Source organism: Chlamydotis macqueenii, chromosome 7, assembly GCF_036417535.1.
Source record: "Chlamydotis macqueenii isolate bChlMac1 chromosome 7, bChlMac1.mat, whole genome shotgun sequence".
Taxonomy (NCBI): domain Eukaryota; kingdom Metazoa; phylum Chordata; class Aves; order Otidiformes; family Otididae; genus Chlamydotis; species Chlamydotis macqueenii.
The window spans coordinates 39,883,691-39,900,740 of NC_141562.1; the positions used below are offsets into that span (position 1 = coordinate 39,883,691).

The 17,050-nt window shown below is 55.6% G+C and overlaps 1 protein-coding gene across 1 annotated transcript; it reads right to left on the reverse strand.

Annotated features, from left to right (window-relative positions):
* Positions 1 to 1,433: 1,433 nt before the first annotated feature.
* NKX6-2 (NK6 homeobox 2) lies at positions 1,434 to 3,916 on the reverse strand. The gene is made up of 3 exons (XM_086751952.1): positions 3,281 to 3,916; positions 2,863 to 3,035; positions 1,434 to 2,232 (listed from the first exon to the last, which is right to left on the reverse strand). Exons 1-3 carry the CDS (start codon positions 3,693 to 3,695, stop codon positions 1,984 to 1,986), a joined length of 837 nt encoding a protein of 278 aa, XP_086608078.1. The 5' UTR covers positions 3,696 to 3,916; the 3' UTR covers positions 1,434 to 1,983.
* Positions 3,917 to 17,050: the final 13,134 nt, after the last annotated feature.

Below are 17,050 nucleotides of genomic sequence, written 5' to 3' on the forward strand. Positions count from 1 at the left end.
CCCCCCAACGCCTCCACACACACGGGCAACGGCGGCACCGGCTGCGGGCCGAGCGGGCCTCGAGCGCTGGGCGGGCCGCACAGAGGGGCCGGGGCCGCAGCTCCCCATCTCCGGGGCCTGGCCCCGCCGGGCGGGCGGGCAGAGGCGCGGCGGCCGCATCCGTCCTCGGTGCGGAGAGCCCGGGAGGGGCGGGCCGGCCCCGCGCTGCGGAAGGCGGATGCGATACGGGAGGCACCGGGCCGCGCGCCTGCCCGAGCTGCCCCGTCCGTCCCGCCCGGGGGTCGCTCCCCTCCGCTGGCTGCCGGGCCAGTGAAGCGGAGCCGGCCCAGGGTGCAGCCGCCGCTTTTGCTCAGGCTGCGAAGCAGTAGCTAAGACACGGAAAGAAAAGAATGTCTCCTTCATTTTAAAAACAAAAACAAAACAGCTTGACAGCGAAGCTGGCTTACAAGCATCAGGCCTCGAATGTGCCCGAGAGGAGCAAAGCAGAGCCCGGGACAGCTGCGAGGCTCCTTGACGGATGCTTAATTACCTGGCTCCGGTCACGGGCCGGTCGGAAGCACGGCCTGCAGGTGCGGGGACGCTGCTGCCGGGCGTGCGGGCCGAGGTTCCCGGCAGGAAGGCGAGGGGGAGGCAGCGCTGGTACACCGCCGCCGCCGAGCTCAACGGGTTCTCCGTCGCGGACTTTGCAGCGTCCGGTGTGCGGGCGGCGCGGTGGGACGTGTCCCTGCCCTTGCCACGGGCAGCTCACGGAACCGGCCAGCCGTCACCAAAACGCTTTTCCGTGCGAGGAACTGGCGTGGTCTCGGCTCCTGCACAGGGCAGGGTCAAGGCTGCGCGGCCACCCCCGTTCATCTCGCATGCTCCGCTTCCTGGGGATGCGGGATGTCCCAGGCCGCGGCTTCTCGGGCGGCGGTGAGCCCGGCTCCCAGTCGTGCCGTCGGGGCAGCCGCCCTCCGCCCGCACCCGGGGCGCGGGGCTCTCCCGCCGCAGCCCAGCGGGCCCCCGCCGCCCCAGCACCTGCTTTTTCCCCCGCGAAGCAGCGGCGGGGCCAGCACCCGACTGCAGGCGCCGGAGGGCGGGACGGGGGCCGCGGGCTCTGCGGCAGCGGCGGCGGGGCCGGGCTCTCCGGAGCGGGGAGCTGCGCGCCCGGCCGGGCCCGGGGAGGCCGGAGCGCGGCCCGACCGAACGGCCCCGCCGCGGCAGCGAAGCCGCGGAAAACGCCGGGGCGAGGCGCGGGTGCTGGCCGCGAGAGAACGGCCCTGAAGTTTAGGGGTCTTGGGGAAGCACGACAGAAGCCAGAAATGACTCGGCAACAGGCACGGGGCCCGTTGTGCCCCGCGGAGCAGAGGCGAAGCCTCCCCCGGGCTCGGCTGGGGGGCCCTGGACGGAGGGGACTGACCACGAGCAATGGGGGAAGGAATGCGCTAGAGGAGAAGCTTGTTAAATAATTTATTGATTTATACAAAGTCTTTCCAACCCCTGTGGAGACGTTATTCAATCCCAATGCAAAATCAAGCGTCCGTTTTTCTCTCGTGCTGTTTTGGGGTTGCTTTCTCTTTTGATATTATCAAGCATAAAATCCAGAGGCAGGAGAAACCAAACCGCCAAAACACTGAGTAGAAGGAGGGAGTGAAAGAAAACAGCCGTTTTTACACTAGAAATATACATCACAAAATCTGAAATTTACTATATACAAAGTGGCTGAGCTTAGATTTGGCGACCCATACAAAACGTAACAAAATCTGATTGTTAGGAGCAGGAAATCGGCAAGAAAGCTGAAACAAAGAGGGGCAAACCCTAAAGGGACACAAAACAAAACCCAAAAAGTTGGAAAAATTCCTCTGAAATTTACATCGATGACAAGGAAAATAATTTCATAACTTATCTGTAAAAAATATATACATTTGACATACATCTCGGGCTGTACAACACACCACGTGAAACATCCAGTTACAATTCGCCTCCGTCACGGCGCCCGCACCCTCACAAGGTGTCCGAGCTGGTGCTGCAGGGGCTGACCAGGGACAGGTTTGTGGATTTGTGCTTTTTCAATAGCCTCGTGATTTTTTCGTCGTCTGAGTTGGGGTCCAGGGGCTTGTTGTACTCGTCATCGTCCTCATTGTCCGAGCTCTCCTTCAGCTTCTCCGTCTCCGAGTCGTGCTTCTTCTTCGCCGAGGCCATCTCCGCCGCGTGCCGCTTCCGCCACTTGGTCCGTCTGTTCTGGAACCAGACCTGGGCACCGGCACCCGGCACGGCTCAGCCCCGCCGCCGCGCCCGCCCGCCCCTTCCCACCGGCGCGGGAGCCCGGGAGAGCGGCGGGCGGGCGGCGAGGGGCGCGGGTCCCCCGCCCGGCTCCCGCGGGGATGCCGCAGCCGGGGCAGTGCGACAGTAAGAGCAACGGTTTCGCAGAACGGCCGCCCGTTGAAAGCGGAATAGGCTGGCCAAAAAAAAAGAACTATTTCTGGCTCCCCGTGCACTTCAGCGCTTCAGTGCGCCTGAAGTCTTTGCTAAAAAATGTTCGAGGTTATGAAGGCAAAGTTGTGCCAATTACTGGGCACGATCTCGGCTGGAAACTGGCCCGTTGAAAGCAGTTACCTGCGGGGGGCTTTTTCGTTTGTTTTTTTTTTTTTTAAATCTACACTACATATGTTTTTCTTAAATCGCTCGCAGCATAAAGAATTCTAAGCACAAAATAAGTTACGTGGAAATTGACCTAAAATCTATCCAATACACAAACGTAATTTAAATTTTAATTGACTTAAAAAAAAACCCTGTAGGGCTGTAACGGTCGCCGGTAATTACTGCAAAAGCGGCAGCGCTGCACGGCAGAGACCGGGAGAGCCCGCGCCCGCGGGGACCTACCTTCACTTGGCTCTCGGTCATCCCCAAGGAGTAGGCGAGGCGGGCTCTCTCCGGTCCTGCCAAGTATTTCGTCTGCTCGAAGGTTTTCTCCAAAGCAAAAATCTGCTGTCCAGAGAAAGTCGGTCGCGAGTGTTTCTTCTTGCCGTCCTTGTCCAAAACCATCCCCGTCTGAGCTGAAAGCGGACAAGAGACAGCTCCGTCAGAGACGGAGCCCGCACCGGCCGGGGCTGGGCACCGGCCGCCCGCTGCCGCTGGGACGCTGCCGGCTCGGGAGCAGCGCTCGGCCCGGGGCCGCCGCCTCCGCCGCGCCGCCCGCCCCGTCCACCGCGCCCGCCCGGGGCCGCCCCGGCTGCCGGCGCCTCGCTCGGCGGCCCGGAGGGGCCGGCCCGCGCCTCCCGCCGGCACCGGCCGCACTTACCGGGACAGGCGAGCCGGGGGTCTCTCCAGGGAGAGCCCTGCACCACGCCCGGCCAGAAGATGGGCGGCCGCCCCGGCAGCTCGGCCAGCGGTTTCGGGTAGCGGGAGACGGCCGCGGGGCTGAAGTACATCCCCGCCGAGGCCGCCAGCCCGTTGATGCGGGGCAGCCCGCCCAGGAGGCTGCCGGCCGAGCCCACGGGCCGCCCCAGGATGTCGCTTATTCCGTGCGGCGTCCCCAGGGGCAGCTGCGTGTTGAGCCCGCCCAGGGCCGGCGCCTTGAAGCCGGAGGGGCTCTGCAGGGCGTAGGGGAAGAGGGAGGTCTTCATCTCGGCCATGTTGTGCAGCGCGGCCAGCGGCGTGCTGCCCAGCACGAACGCGCTCTGCCGGTTAGCATCCATCTGCCCCGCCGCCAGCATCGGCGGGCATCAGGGAGCGCGCGTCCTTCCCCACCGCGCCGGCAGCCGCTCTCTCGGGGCCCCGCGCCGGCCGCGGGCGGGGCGGCCTCTTCTCCGCTGGCGGGTCCGAAGCCACTGCGGGTACCGAAGTTCGCTGCGAGCAGGAAAGCCCCGGCGCTTCTCGGGCCGTCCCCGCAGCTCGGCGGCGCGCACCGCCAACTCCAGGCCAAGTCGGGGCGGCGCGGTGAGAGCAGCCCCCGCCAGCGGAGCGTCCCCGCGCGGGGCGAGGGAGGCGGGGGCGGGGACGGCGCGGGACGGCAACGGCGGGGCAGGGCTGGGCTCCGCGCCTCGCCTCGGCCGCGCGTCCCGCCGGCGGCAGCGGGGACCCTCCGCGCCGCGCCCCGGGGCGCAGATAACCGCGCGGGCACCTGCGAGCTCCGCGCCCATTGGGCGGCCGCCTCCCCGCGCCGCCGCCGCGGCCCAATCGGCGGGCGGCGAGCGCCCCCACCCCGACACGTCACCGCCGGGCCGGGCGGCCCCAGGGCGCCGTGGGAGCGCGCGGGTCCGGCACGTGGCCGCCCCACGGCCGACGGGGCCCCGCCCCGCGCCCCGCCCCGCCCGGCGCCGCCGCCGCCGCCCCCGTCCCGTTTTCCGCGGCCCGCGGCGGGCGCTCGGGGTGGCGGCCGTGCCGTCCCGCCGGGGCCCACCCCTGAGCCCGAGCCGCCCGGCTCGGCAAGGAGGCGCGGGGCGGGCAGCCCGCGGCGCCCGCCGAGCGCGGAGGAGCCGGAGGGCGGCCGGCGGCTCCGCTGCCCCGGGACTGCCGGGCGGGAGGAGCCGCGCGTCCCCGCCCGCGGCCCGGCCGCAGCTCCCTCGGGCAGCCCGTGCCGCCTCCGGCCGGGCCGCAGCCGTTGCCCCTGCGCCAGAGCCGAGCGCTGACGGCGCGGTTACGAAAGGCGCCCGGTACCCTGGGAACGGCCGTTTCGCTCCGCTCTCGGTGTTGACGGTTTCGAAACGCACCGGCACCGCAGGAGCACACCCCCTCCCCGCTCCGAGACCCGAAGGAAAGGTGCAACCCGTTGTCCTTAAAGGGAAAAAACGGCCGCTACATCATCGCGGAACGAAGCTCGTTCGCACAGATAAAGTTCGCACAGGTATTATTCTTAATCGAAAACACGCTTGCTCGTCAAGAAAAGAAGAATTCGGATTTGAGGTTTTTATAGAAAATAATTCCGGAAACGGGGTTTTTAGTGCGTTCTTCGCCTGGCAACTGCCTTCTCCTGCGGTTTTGATGCATTGTTAACCAAGGAAAATATATTAACCACAACAGGTGGGGAATTAGGACTTTTCAAAGTGTTCACAAAGTAAACACGAATCGGCTCCCTCGTATCCGAACAATTATTAGAGCGCGCGTCCCTCGGGGTGCGGTTATGTCTATCGCCAGAACCGTTCGACCTGAAACAGCAGCTCTAACGGCAATGGACGTTCGGGAAGAAATGACTCGGGCTCGATCAACGGTCTTTATTTTCAGCCGCTGAAGTTAGAAATGAGGGGACGCTGTGTGTGTCCTGTGACGTGCATCCTCATGAACAGCCTAACGTACAAACGCGAGATTAAAAACGACGCTGCCTCAAAGAAGGTTTAATAAACGACTTCGTTGCTTTTTCCTCCGTCTGTTGCGAGCTGCAGAGACAGAGGCGGCAGGAACGGGCTTCCCCAGCGCTCCTGACCGGCCCCGCCGGCCCCCGTCCAGCCCCGGTCCTGCAACGCCTGCGAGCCCGGGGAAGGGGCTGCCGCCTCCCACCCGTTCCCGCCCGCCGCGGCGCGGCTCGGGCTCACGGACCCGCGGGAAGCTGGCGCGAAGCACCGCGCACCGCCCCCGGGGGCCGTCTCGGCCTCTGCCTGCCCCACCGCCGGGACCCCGCAGGGGCGGGCCGTGGCCGCCCCCGTCCCGCCGCCCTCCCCGCCCCCGGTGGCGGGGCGCACGCCAGGCCGGCCGCACGTGCGCCCCCTCGGCACGCCGCACCGCCCGCGGGTTTCCCGCCTGCGGAGGCGACTCCCCGGCACTGCCCGCTTCGGCGCGGAATGGGAGAGAAGCCGCTGCGCCGGCGGGGGCCGGGCGCTAAGCACAGGCGGCAACCGGTCGTTCCCCGAGGAGCAGCCCCCGCCGGGGCTCCGCTGCCCTGCACTGGACCGACGGAACAGGGTAAGAGCGCGGCCGCCGCCGGCCCCCCCCCGCGGCACCTCCCGGCCGCCCTCGTTCGCAGCCGGGCTGCGGCCCGGGCCGGGCGGCGGGGGCCGGCCCGCGGTGCCGGCGGTAGGGGAGGGCCGGGGCGAAGCGGCGCCCGGTGCCGAGCCGGGCGGGACGGGCCGCCGGCCTGCTGGGTGGCAGCGGGGAGCGCTCTGCTTCCCGGGGGACACCGGAGAGTGTCCGCGGCTGCGTCTCCCCACCCCGCTCCCGCGGGACGCTTCCCAGCGCAGGCCCCGGCCCGGGGTACCGCCGTCTGCCTCTGGCAGCTGCGGCGGCTGCGGGCCTTCCCAGGGACCCGCTGCCCCGGCCCGCAACAGGCGTCCAGCAGCGCGGCCTCCGCGCCGGCGGCCCGGCCGTGCGAGGCCCAAGGGGCACCTCCGAAGCTCGCCTCCCGCTCCCGTCCTCTGGGACAGAACTCGCGCTCAAACAGTGCCCCGAGCCCGGCCGATAATTCGTATCCGTCACCAGTGACGCTTGTTGCGCGGTAGCGGTACGTTCGTCCTGTTCGTTCACTCTCCTGCAATCTAGTACCTCCGTTTTTCCAGGTGGAATTACGTGCGGTTTATCTCCGCAGACCCCGCGGCGCTATACAGCTGCTTTGTGTCTTTTTTTCCGGCCCTCCGACGGGGGGTGGGGGGCACCGCAGGAGGCTTCCCGTCTGGCGGGACCCACCCGCAGCCACCGCCCTGCGGCCCCGCCGCCGGCCCCGGCTCCCCGCCCCCGGGCGGCTGGCGCGTCCCCTCCCGCCCCGCCGCTCCTTCTGCCCGACGCCGCTGCGCCCCCTCCTCTCGGCCGGGCTGCCCCTCCCGCAGGGGGGCCCGGGAGGCAGCCCCAGGGTGCTGCAGGCCCGCGCGCTCCCTAACTCGTTAGCAGAGCCCGTGCCTGCCCGTGCCGGCAGGGCAGCCCCCGCGACGGCTGCGGGGCGGCGGCACCGTGCGCTCCGCCGGTCCCGGCTGCCTGTCCGCCGCCCGCGCCCGGCCCGGCGCCCGCATACCCGCCCGGCAGCCGGAGCTCTCGCCCCGGGTGATCTCGGTCAAAGAAGCTGCGGCCTCGCCGCCCGGGAGACGGGCCGTCCCGAGGAGCTCGCTGCCGCCGTCACTGCCCGCCGAGCCCGCTGCCTGCGGCCCAGACCGTTTTGGCAGAGGACTTACTGGAGTGGAAATAAACCGGTCTGAGACGTTTCTGATGGCACACGCAGCCCGCTGCAGACCAGGGCCCCCGGCCCGGTTAGTACGGGAGCGCCCTGGCCCGCTCTGGGCGCGAACACGCCGCGTTCCCGTTACACGACGTCGCTTCCCGGAGGTGAATGCCGGTGGAGGAAAGCAGCCACGGGCCGTCCCGCGCCCCGCCGTCCCTCCGCCGCGAGTGACGGACGGCTCCCGGGGCGCGGCCCTCCGCCCGCAGCGGGCCGCGCGGAGCAGCGGGGGCGCGGGGCGCGGCGGGCGTCCCTCCTGCGGGCCCCGCCGCCCCGCCGCGGGCTGGTGGCGCCCCCCGGTGGCCTCGGGCGGCTCGGTCCCCCCGCCCCACGCGCTCCCCCCACGGCGGCGCCGTTCTCCGGGGCGCTGGCGCCGCTCTGTCCCCGTTCCGTCCCCGCTGCACCGCCGCTCCGTCTCCTCTCTGCCCCCGCTCCACCGCCGCTGCCCTCTCGCACGGAGGGCGGGAGGCAGAGCCGTCGCGCCGCCTCTCCCGGCCCGGTTGCCGCTTTTCTCCGGGCGCGTTGTGGCGAGCGCCGGGCGGTGGGACGGGGCGCCGGGCCCGAAGGGATCCGGGCAGCGGGGTTGAGGGGGCCCAGGCGGACCCCGCTCGCACGGCACGGCTGCCGCCCACCCCTTCGGCTGCGAAACTGCCCCGTGTTGCTGCTGTGGACAATGAAGACAGCACTTCATGAACCTATTTGGATGCAGTTCCAGGCTGGGCAGAGGATTAATTTTCACCGCTTAAAATTAATGAGCATTTTGGTTTGCCCCTGGCATTGGTAACCTTTCTTACGGAGGACATGGAAGCAAAACTGAGATTAATGACATCACATTCGTCTGAGACTTAGCCGTTCTGACGTACGCAGAATGGAGTATTGTACTACGTTGTCCAGTATTAAAGACTGCAGCACAGATAACTTCAGACAAGTTCTGTTTAGCCTTCCAGTACTGCTTTTTGTCACGCGTACGGCCCAAGAACCTTTCCTTGTAGCTTCTGTGCAGCTGAAAATGTCTGAGAGGCTATGTACTAGAAGAAAAACCACAAATGAGAATAATCTGTTTCTTATTTATTGGGTGCAGATTGGGGTGCTTTCTATCTCACTTTATGGACTACAGAGACGTCAGATGTGCAGTACAAAAAAGCATCCCCACTGGGCTGTCCATTATTCCAAAGTTTGGCTGTTAACGTCTGCGTCGAAACAGAGTGACCGGGGAAGGGGGAGGTCAGGGCGGCTCTCCACACAGGCTTCCTTTCTGAATTATTCTGCTGCTGGTGGAGGCAGGAGTGAAGCTAGGCAGGGGAGGGAAAACAGCGTTGTTGGATGGAGTCACTTACAGCATTAGTGACGGGAGAGCAGGAAAATCCATGCTGAGGCCCAGTAATCACGCTGGCTGCTTGTGTTCCTGACAGTATGGATGTTTCTTCTTCACAGCATACCTAAAAGAGATCCTTGTCTTTAAAAACAAGGGATGTTCTCGGCTAATAATGCAGGCACTAGAAAACAAAGTCATTTTAGACTAGATGATCTCTGTTGAAGCATCTTCACAGGATGATGTATGTTCTGGGGCAGGCCATATTGAATATTTTTCATTATGATCCTTGGCACAAAAGTAGGAATATGCTAATGGTGCAGAGCTGAGAGTCCTCATCGGTATAGAGTAGCACACAAGAGAAACTGGCTGACCTTGAGAACAGTGTAACAGAAATATGAAGAAATGTAAACATGCAAAAATGAAGTTAGTGCCTCAGAGTACGGTATTATTATAATGTTGTACTTAGAGCAAAACACAAAACAACATTTCATACAGCTGTGGCAAAATTTAGACTCTCACATTTAGGAGAGAGATTTGCAGATTTTTTTTTCCCGTGGGCTTGAAATTGCAGAGAATAAAAATCCTATAATGGTGCATGCCCAGCCCTCTTGGCAGAACTGACCATTTAGGCACTCGTCCTCTGTCCGCTCGAGGTTGCAGACCAGGACGAAGTTCAAGACAGATGAAGAAAATCAATTATGTGACAAGGAGTCAGCTTTAACAATCTGGGAAATCTCTTTCTCTCTCAAACTCTCATTTTCTGTTTCCCATTGTTACCCGCTCACGCGCCCTGTCCTGCCTGTCCTTCCCGCCTTGGACAGGCACCGCAGAGCCCAGGGCAGCTGCGGAGATCAGCCCCTAACAGGGTACATCCACAGGCAGAAATGCTCTGCCCGCTCGAGTATCTGAGGGCTTCCGCTGTGTTCACTGTTAAGTCACATCTACCGAGTAGTTTTGACTTTTTCTTTGAGCATTTCAGGGCAAATGATCTGCATGTAGGCATAAGGCAGACTGGCCCCCCAGGCAGGTTGTGTATTGCCAGCCTTGGCGCTCTCAGCGGGTCTGAACAAGGGAGAAGAGCACACAGCAGGGAGTACTGGAAGAATCCTGAGGCTGGGAGGAGTCTGGAACCTTCCCACCTTCCTCTGCTTCTCTGACACAATGTGGCATCTTTATGCTCAGAAGGACATTTACTGAAAACTGAACCCACTGGCAGAATAGCCGTCATGAAGACCAGAGTGCACAGTACAGAGATGCTGCTGGCCAGGGAGTCCTTGTGTGCCACAGTGACAGCGAGAACTGTCGGCTGACCAGTAAAATTTGTGGGTACTGTACTTTGCCATTAAAGGGGGAATACATTGGCAGAGGAAATACATGTTTTTTCTGTTCTGTGATGGCTGGCTGAGTCATTCTGTTCGTACACACACAGATGTCTAATAAATAAAGTAACTTTCCATGATTGTGTGAAAATTAATTCTCAAAAGATACAGAAAGAAAAAATGGCAACAATGTGCCCTCATTCTAGAGCTTCTGCTTAAGCTGCATGGTTTTTTGTTTGCAATCTGCCGTTATGAACAAAGTAGAACTAAGTATCTCTTTTAACAACTGTCTGGTAGTCTGTATTTTTATAGCTTTCTAATACAATGCTTCTAATTATATGCTGTCGTAGTTCAGCCCCGATCGGGACCAGACTACGCAGTCTCTCTCTCTCGCTCCCCCCACCCTCCGAGAGAATAGGGGGAGATGATATAAGGAAAAACGGCTCGAGGTTTGAGATAAGGACAGGGAGAGATCCTTAAAGTTCCCGTTACGGGCAAAACAGACTCTACTTGGGGAAAACTATTCATTTATTACTACAAACAGCAGGAGAATGAGACAGAGAATGAGATAACCTCCCCCCCACCCCTCCCTCTTCCCAAGCTTAACATTATCTCTACTACCTTCCCCCCCCCGAGTGGCACAGGGGGGAAGAGGGAATGGGGGTTCAGTCAGTCCATCACACGTTGTTTTACGCCGCTGCTTCATGGTCGGGGGAAGAACTCCTCGCATTCCTCCCCTGCTCCATTGTGGGGTCCCACCCCTACGCCACAGTCCTTCCTGAAACTGCTCCGGCGTGGGTCATCTCTTCCACGGGGTGCAGTCCCTCCAGAACGGCTGCCCCAGTGGGCCCTCCTCGGGCCACAGCCGCCTTCAGGCTTCCACCTGCTCCAGCGTGGGGTCCTTCACAGGCTCCAAGTGGATCTCTGCTCCTCCGTGGACCTCCATGGGCTGCAGGGGGACAACCTGCTCCACCATGGTCGTCCCCACAGGCTGCAGGGGAATCTTGGCCAGGAGCCGCATTACTCCTCCCCCTCCTTCTTCACTGACCTTGGCGTCTGCAGCTGTTTCTCTCACAAGAAAAGTTCTCCACAACAGGCTGGCAGACGCCTCTCAGAATCTCTTCACATCATCCATCTCATCTCCTCTCCACTTCTTGCAGCCGAGTCGGGCCCAGTCGGCCGCCTGGCGAGAGGCCAGAGGGTGAGGCCTGCAAGGCCCATGAGGCCTGCGCCTCCCCCTCTGCGCCTCTGCCCCCGCTCAGCTTCTTCACATCTTCTCTCTTTTTTTTTCCTGTTTTCCCCTTCTTAAATACGTTATCGCAGAGGCGTTATCACGGAACGTTCTGCTACCAATCGGCTCGGCCTTGGCCAGCAGCGGGTCCGCCCTAGGCCCGGCCGAGTCCACTGAACAAAGGGGAGCGACTTCTAGCAGTTTCCTACAGAAGCTGCCACCTTAGGCCCCCCTCACTAAACAAAACCACAACATATGCTGAAATTGGACTATTTTGTTACGACATTGTATAAATAAAGCCACTGAGCACTCATTTATATATAGACTTCAATTTGTTCTAGCACTACATTTATTTTGGTAAGGCTGGAAGGAATATTTTCCTAAATCTTTTATCGTTCTTCTGCTTAACAATAAATCATTACAGAATGTGCCAAAAGCTAGTTATTCCAGTGATGCTGAAGCCTGGAATTCCTAGATGGAAAGTTTGTAGTGATATTTGCGAATTAATTATAGTGCATTAAGAAACTCATTTGGAAACTGTCTTAGAATGGAGGGATGCAGTTCCCCCTTCACAGAATTCAGGCTCTCTGTCCTGTGCTGTAAAAACACTCTGTAGTAAATGTTTTCTGTTTTGTTACCACCCTTCTGAACTGTTACAGAATTAGAAAATACCTCTGCATTGCAATCAGACTATTGCTCCTGTTCAGCTGTTTATTTGATGGACTATTTTGTTATGAGGTTGTATAAATAAAGTGCAACTGAGTGCACCGACAGCCACTCTGGCTCTCATCAGACCCCCTGGGACCTCCCTTCCACACGCCCCCTTTCCCCGCCCCAGAGCCCTATTTAAGCTCAGCCCCGCGCCTTTGCTCCTGCCTGGTTTGGGTGCTGTAGGATTGTGCTCAGCCGGTGGGAGTGTGGCTGGCAGTGTGGCCGCCGTTGGCTCCCAGCTCAGCTCCAAGCGTCCCCTGGCAGGTTGTTGTGCCAGGCAGAGATGGCAACGGCCCAAGGTGTGCTGAAGAGCTTGCTGTTGCGGTAGGTTGGCCCCGTCAGCACGTGCAGCAGACGTCTGGTTGCAAGGCTAAATGAGATTTGCTTAGCTCCAAACAAGGGATGCTGTGGCTGAGAGCTGAGAGCAAAGTAGTGTCTTTCATAAAACAAATCTGTAAGAGGATGAAAAACTCTCCTGTGAGTTCTGCCTGCTGTGCACTTGAAGTAGGCAGAATATTTAGTTATTTTGCCATCTAGGCGTCTGAGTTTCATGATGCTTTTAGAAAGCCAAGAAATCTGTGTATCTTCTTCTTTTTTTTTTTTTTGAGTATCACACCCCCTTCTGAAAGGCGTGTGCTTGCTGCAGTTGGAGCAGAGGCAGCAGCTGGACGGGGCTGGTAGGAGCCTGCCCACAGCCGCTGAGAGCAGGTACAGGATGAAACCTCGCCTGAGGCACGCAGCAAGCTAAGTTAGACTAAATGCCGTGCTCTTTTCTCTGACTTGCCACCTTAGCAAAGTAAACTAAGCTGGGTTGCTGTAGCACTACTGTGTCTGCAGCATAGTTAACCCATTCGTCAAAGTGCCCCTGTCAGAAATCTTAGGTTTCTTTCAGGACGGCTTGTGAAATATCTCACAGAGATGGATAGGTTGCTGGCACAATGCAGAATCCAGGATGGTGATAGTCTGGGGCATGGCATAGTTTGGGATAGCAAAAGGCTCAGTATCTATTGCAGCTTTTGTTGTGCTGTATCTATTGTGCTTTTGTTGGGTTTACTTTCTTTTAAGGGCTTTAATCTCATTTTGGAGAATTATTGGGGTGGAGTGATCGTATAGCTCCCTAGCACATAAATGCTTTCAAAATAACTTATTTCTGCTGAATACTACAGTGTGATTTTGACAGTATCATCAGGAAGTTTCCAACACCTCTGTGTGAATTGACTGGTCTGCTTTGGACTTCAAGCAGCGAGTTTTTGAAGCTCTGGAAAACATGAATTAGGTTTAAGGAAACTATTTGACATGTTAAAATCACCAACCATTACTGTAAATGTGGCCATTGGTGGAAAACAGCATGGACATGATTATATATATATATATATATATGGTTTTTAGGACAAGAAATTAAACAGTATTTTTGCAGATGAAAGATAAGCAGTTGTCAGCATTGGTTTTGTTCTATTTCTTGCATCTCAAGAGAGGCACTCTTAACGATGACAAGGTGGACAGCATTTTCTTGGCTCAGTGTCCTTTTCAAATGAGGGGCTTTTCCTCCCCCGGTGGAGCTAGGAGTCAATGTAGAGCTGTGTGTGGTTGACTGAATTGCTAGTGCAGCTTCCAGTAGATCACCAGTGTTGCTGAAGTTCCCTGGCCTTTGATCACCCCCCCCACACCCCCGACCCCCCATCCTGTCTGGAAACCCTGTTTTGCCTGTTGCTTTTCTTCTGCCATGGCCTAGATTATTGTTAGTATTAGCAGCATTGCCTTCTAAGGTCAAGTCAGACCTGAGCGTCCAACAACCCTCTCCCCCTTGCCTCATTCCACCAACATTTTTTTTTTCCTACTTGTCTCTACTCTAATAGTTTATCCTTTTAATGAGAGAAGGCTACAAGTTATTCTTTCTAAGTGAAATAAGCCCTTGTGAGCTCTATTTTATCCAACCAAGACTGGGAAATCGTTTGCCCTTATTTGTATTAAACAGATGTGTGTACTTTACCGCAAGTCATTAGTGCTATAAAGAGACTGCCTTCCTATTGATGGCCTAGATGGGAGAATTCAGGGGTAAATTGCCAATAAATAGTGTGCTTGTAAGCACTATTGATTCTCTCTGAGCCACAGAGAAGTGTTTTGTTAGTAAAATTCTTCCTGAATGTGCAAGTGAGGTTAAAAAAAAAAAATAATAATAGTGATTACCGAAAGCAGGAGGCGGGGAGTGAGATGCGACTTTGAGTGAGCTTACATTGTTTTTCTTTGAAGGGTAGAGTTTGTAAAGATAGCTGCTAAAAATGTGTCCTGGTTCTGGCTAGGACAGAGTTAATCCTCACCAGAGCTGGGAGAGGAGCTGGAGCCGGTGGCCCCTGGGGCTGGGGACACAGCTGGGATGGTTACCAGTTACCCCACAGCTGGGACAGGTTACCCCAATGAGCCCCAGGGCTGGTCCACCCCATGGGACTCCTGCTCAGGGGATAAAGTGGGGACGGGGCTGGGGGGCAGAGCAGAGCAGTCATTCTGGAAAAGACAAGTAGGACAGAACTGGATGGATGGTAGGACAAAGCTGTGCTACAGTGGTAGTCTGCTGAAACCATATTCAGTGGTATCATTCCTATCATCTTCAGTGCACGTATTCCGTGATGTAATTGATATTTGTAAGCTGATGGGCCGCTGCTCTAAGAGTATCTTTATAGAATAACAGTGATTATAATCTTACAGAATTTTTGTCTAAACTTTTGTGGTTGATTAGAGGATTCTCCTCGCGCCATGCTATATTCTCCTGCTTCCTCACATTTATTTAAAGAAGACATAAAGCAACGGTAAATATTGGGCATACAGCAACCGTTTAGTTATATAATACACAACTATGGAATTACCCTGAATGTGGAGAAGTAGAGCAGGTAAAATTCATTTTACATGACTACTCTTAGTAACAAAAAACATTTTACTGGACTGATGCACAATAAAGATGTCCTACATCTTCAGGAAACTGATTTTTTTCAGACTAAATTTCCTTTATATGAGTGGAAATGCAATTCATCCCCAAAGATTGAACATCAGGAATATATTTTTGACAATGGCAGTCTTTGGAATTCTCACTAAAAATGACAGTATGAATTCAGAAAGCTTCAGGTTATATGACAAATTTACACATACTGTTTTATTTATGCATTTTTCCTCACTGTTAAGACATATTACAATGTGACAGTATTTAAGAAATTATATGCTGGTTGGTTGGTTTTTTGTTTGTTCTTTTGTTTGTGTTTTTTAAACACATATCTCAGATTCTCAGCTTTTGTTCAGAAAAACTCTTACAGAATTCATTAGCTCTTCTCCCCTCTGGTTTTATCTTCTTTTCTAGATCTCTTTCCTTACATCTGTCTTTGTTCCTATAATCCATGATGATGTTATTTTAAGTTTTTTTGGGGAGATTTGTTAGATTCCTTCCATAGATACTTAAAAATGAACAACGCATGCTTTTTAAAAACCGGGAGTTGTCAAAACGCTCAAGAAAAGAGCCTTTCTTAGAAACAAAACTGCTTATGCTGTGCGTTGTCTCCTTGTGTAACTTTCTTCCATGTTCATCCAGCCTGCTGAAAATTATTTACAGAGCTGTCTTTCTAGAAAAGACAACAGGACAGAACTGAATTTACACCACCTGAGGGCACTGTAATACTACTTTGTTTTAAAGAAAACTACAAAAGGGTTAGTGTTTGAAACGGTCTGCATTTTTCTTCCTCTTGTGATTATTATCAGCTGAACCACTGAAATGAATGAAAATAATTTTAAAAAAAAGATATGTTGTTGTAGGCAGGTATCCTGGAAACAAGATCATCCTTCTGTCATGTCACTAATAATGCTTCCTTGTGCTTCCTGGAGGCGGATGGTAATTTTAAATACAGTGCTATTATTATTTTAAATGATGTGTTACTAATGTGGCAGTGGTTGCTGTATGCATGGTTGTGCTGTGGTTTTTAGCTGCTTACGTTTTCTGCCTATTGTCTGTGTCCCGAAAAGCGGGGGGCTGATGTAAAAGCACCAAATGGTGATGATGCATTCATGTACTTACACCACTTAACTAGAATGTGACAAGGTGAGAAACGAGAGAAATAAAAAGTTCCCTACATGAATGCTCCTTATTTGGCTTACTTTCTCGGTCTTGCCGGGTTTACCTCCTGTCTCTCATCTCTTCCTACACACAGTCATTGCTCTCTTCTCCTTCTGCTTTACTGTTTTTCTTTCCTTGTCTTCCCTCTAGTAATTAGATTTCACCATCCTGTTATTTTTCCTACTCTCTAGCGCATGCAGAAGATCACCCAGCATAGTTCAAGCAGGAAGGGCTCTGTACAGGAGGAGTTTCTCTGCCAGGAGGCAGATGGGCCTGCAGACTGCGCAGCCTCTAGCGCAGCTCAGTGTACTCCTCCATTCTGACAGGGTACTGGCTGAGTTCTTCTAGTTATGTCCAATTAAAAGCATGTCGTAGAGCCTTTTTGTTCTGTTTGTACAGCACGAAGCACAATGAAACCTTCATGTCAGACACTACATAGTATTTCTAATTTTGTTAGACTAATAACCAAGTGCTCTTCCACCAGAAGAAAACTCAAGACTGCTGAACTTACATGGGAGGTTTTCATAGCTCTCTTGTGAGGAAAAAGGCCACTGCATGTGTTCTCATCCAAACTGGCTTTCTAAAATGTGTCCAATTCCATGAGGGAAGATGCCGGTTTGATTTTGCACATTTAGACAGTGGTTCAGAGTGTAGCAAATCAAAGTCTTTATTTGAGAGCGAGTCATCAGTCAAAGTAACAGTGTTCAAGGAGTTAAGAGTTGCATTCTCCTAGGGACTGTCCACCCAGATAACACAGTCCCATGATGCTAGCAACCCTGTATTTTGTTAGTTTAGTTGTTTTAGTGATGCAGGCATACATTCAGGAATAGTTCTATAGATAATATATTCTTCAGTGAACCAACTAGACAGACCCAAATAATGCTTTTAATTTGTGCGTGCTAACTGGATTGGCAAAGGAATGCTACTGTTTCTTTTGCACTTGAGGCCAGAAGTGTGAGCTTGACTGGTTTTTCCATCTCGGGATTTCTTGGTAGTACTAATGGAAAATAAAAAAAAAAGTGGTGTTAGATAAAGTAAAGAAAAAATAAAGTAATTAAGAGTTTAAAAGTTGCATATTTAACCAGAACTCTACCTTTAGAAGTCATGGTAGGAACCCTGCACTAGGGACAAGAATAGCAGTTATTTAACAGATCTAAGCTCTTCCAATAAACCAGAAAAAATACAGTAATATCTTATACAAGTAGTCTTGTTGGTTCGTATGCTTAAAGTTGTCTTTGTAGATACTTAATGACATTAAAGCAGT

What these genes read in the sequence shown, in the direction of transcription:
- NKX6-2 (XM_086751952.1), bottom strand. Translation starts at nt 3,695, where the DNA reads ATGCTGGCGGCGGGGCAGATGGATGCTAACCGGCAGAGCGCGTTCGTG. An exon ending in CCCCCGGCTCGCCTGTCCCG is followed by an intron (nt 3,036 to 3,280) that starts GTAAGTGCGGCC and finishes GTCCGCTTTCAG; the next exon opens with CTCAGACGGGGATGGTTTTG. An exon ending in TGACCGAGAGCCAAGTGAAG is followed by an intron (nt 2,233 to 2,862) that starts GTAGGTCCCCGC and finishes GCCGGTGCCCAG; the next exon opens with GTCTGGTTCCAGAACAGACG.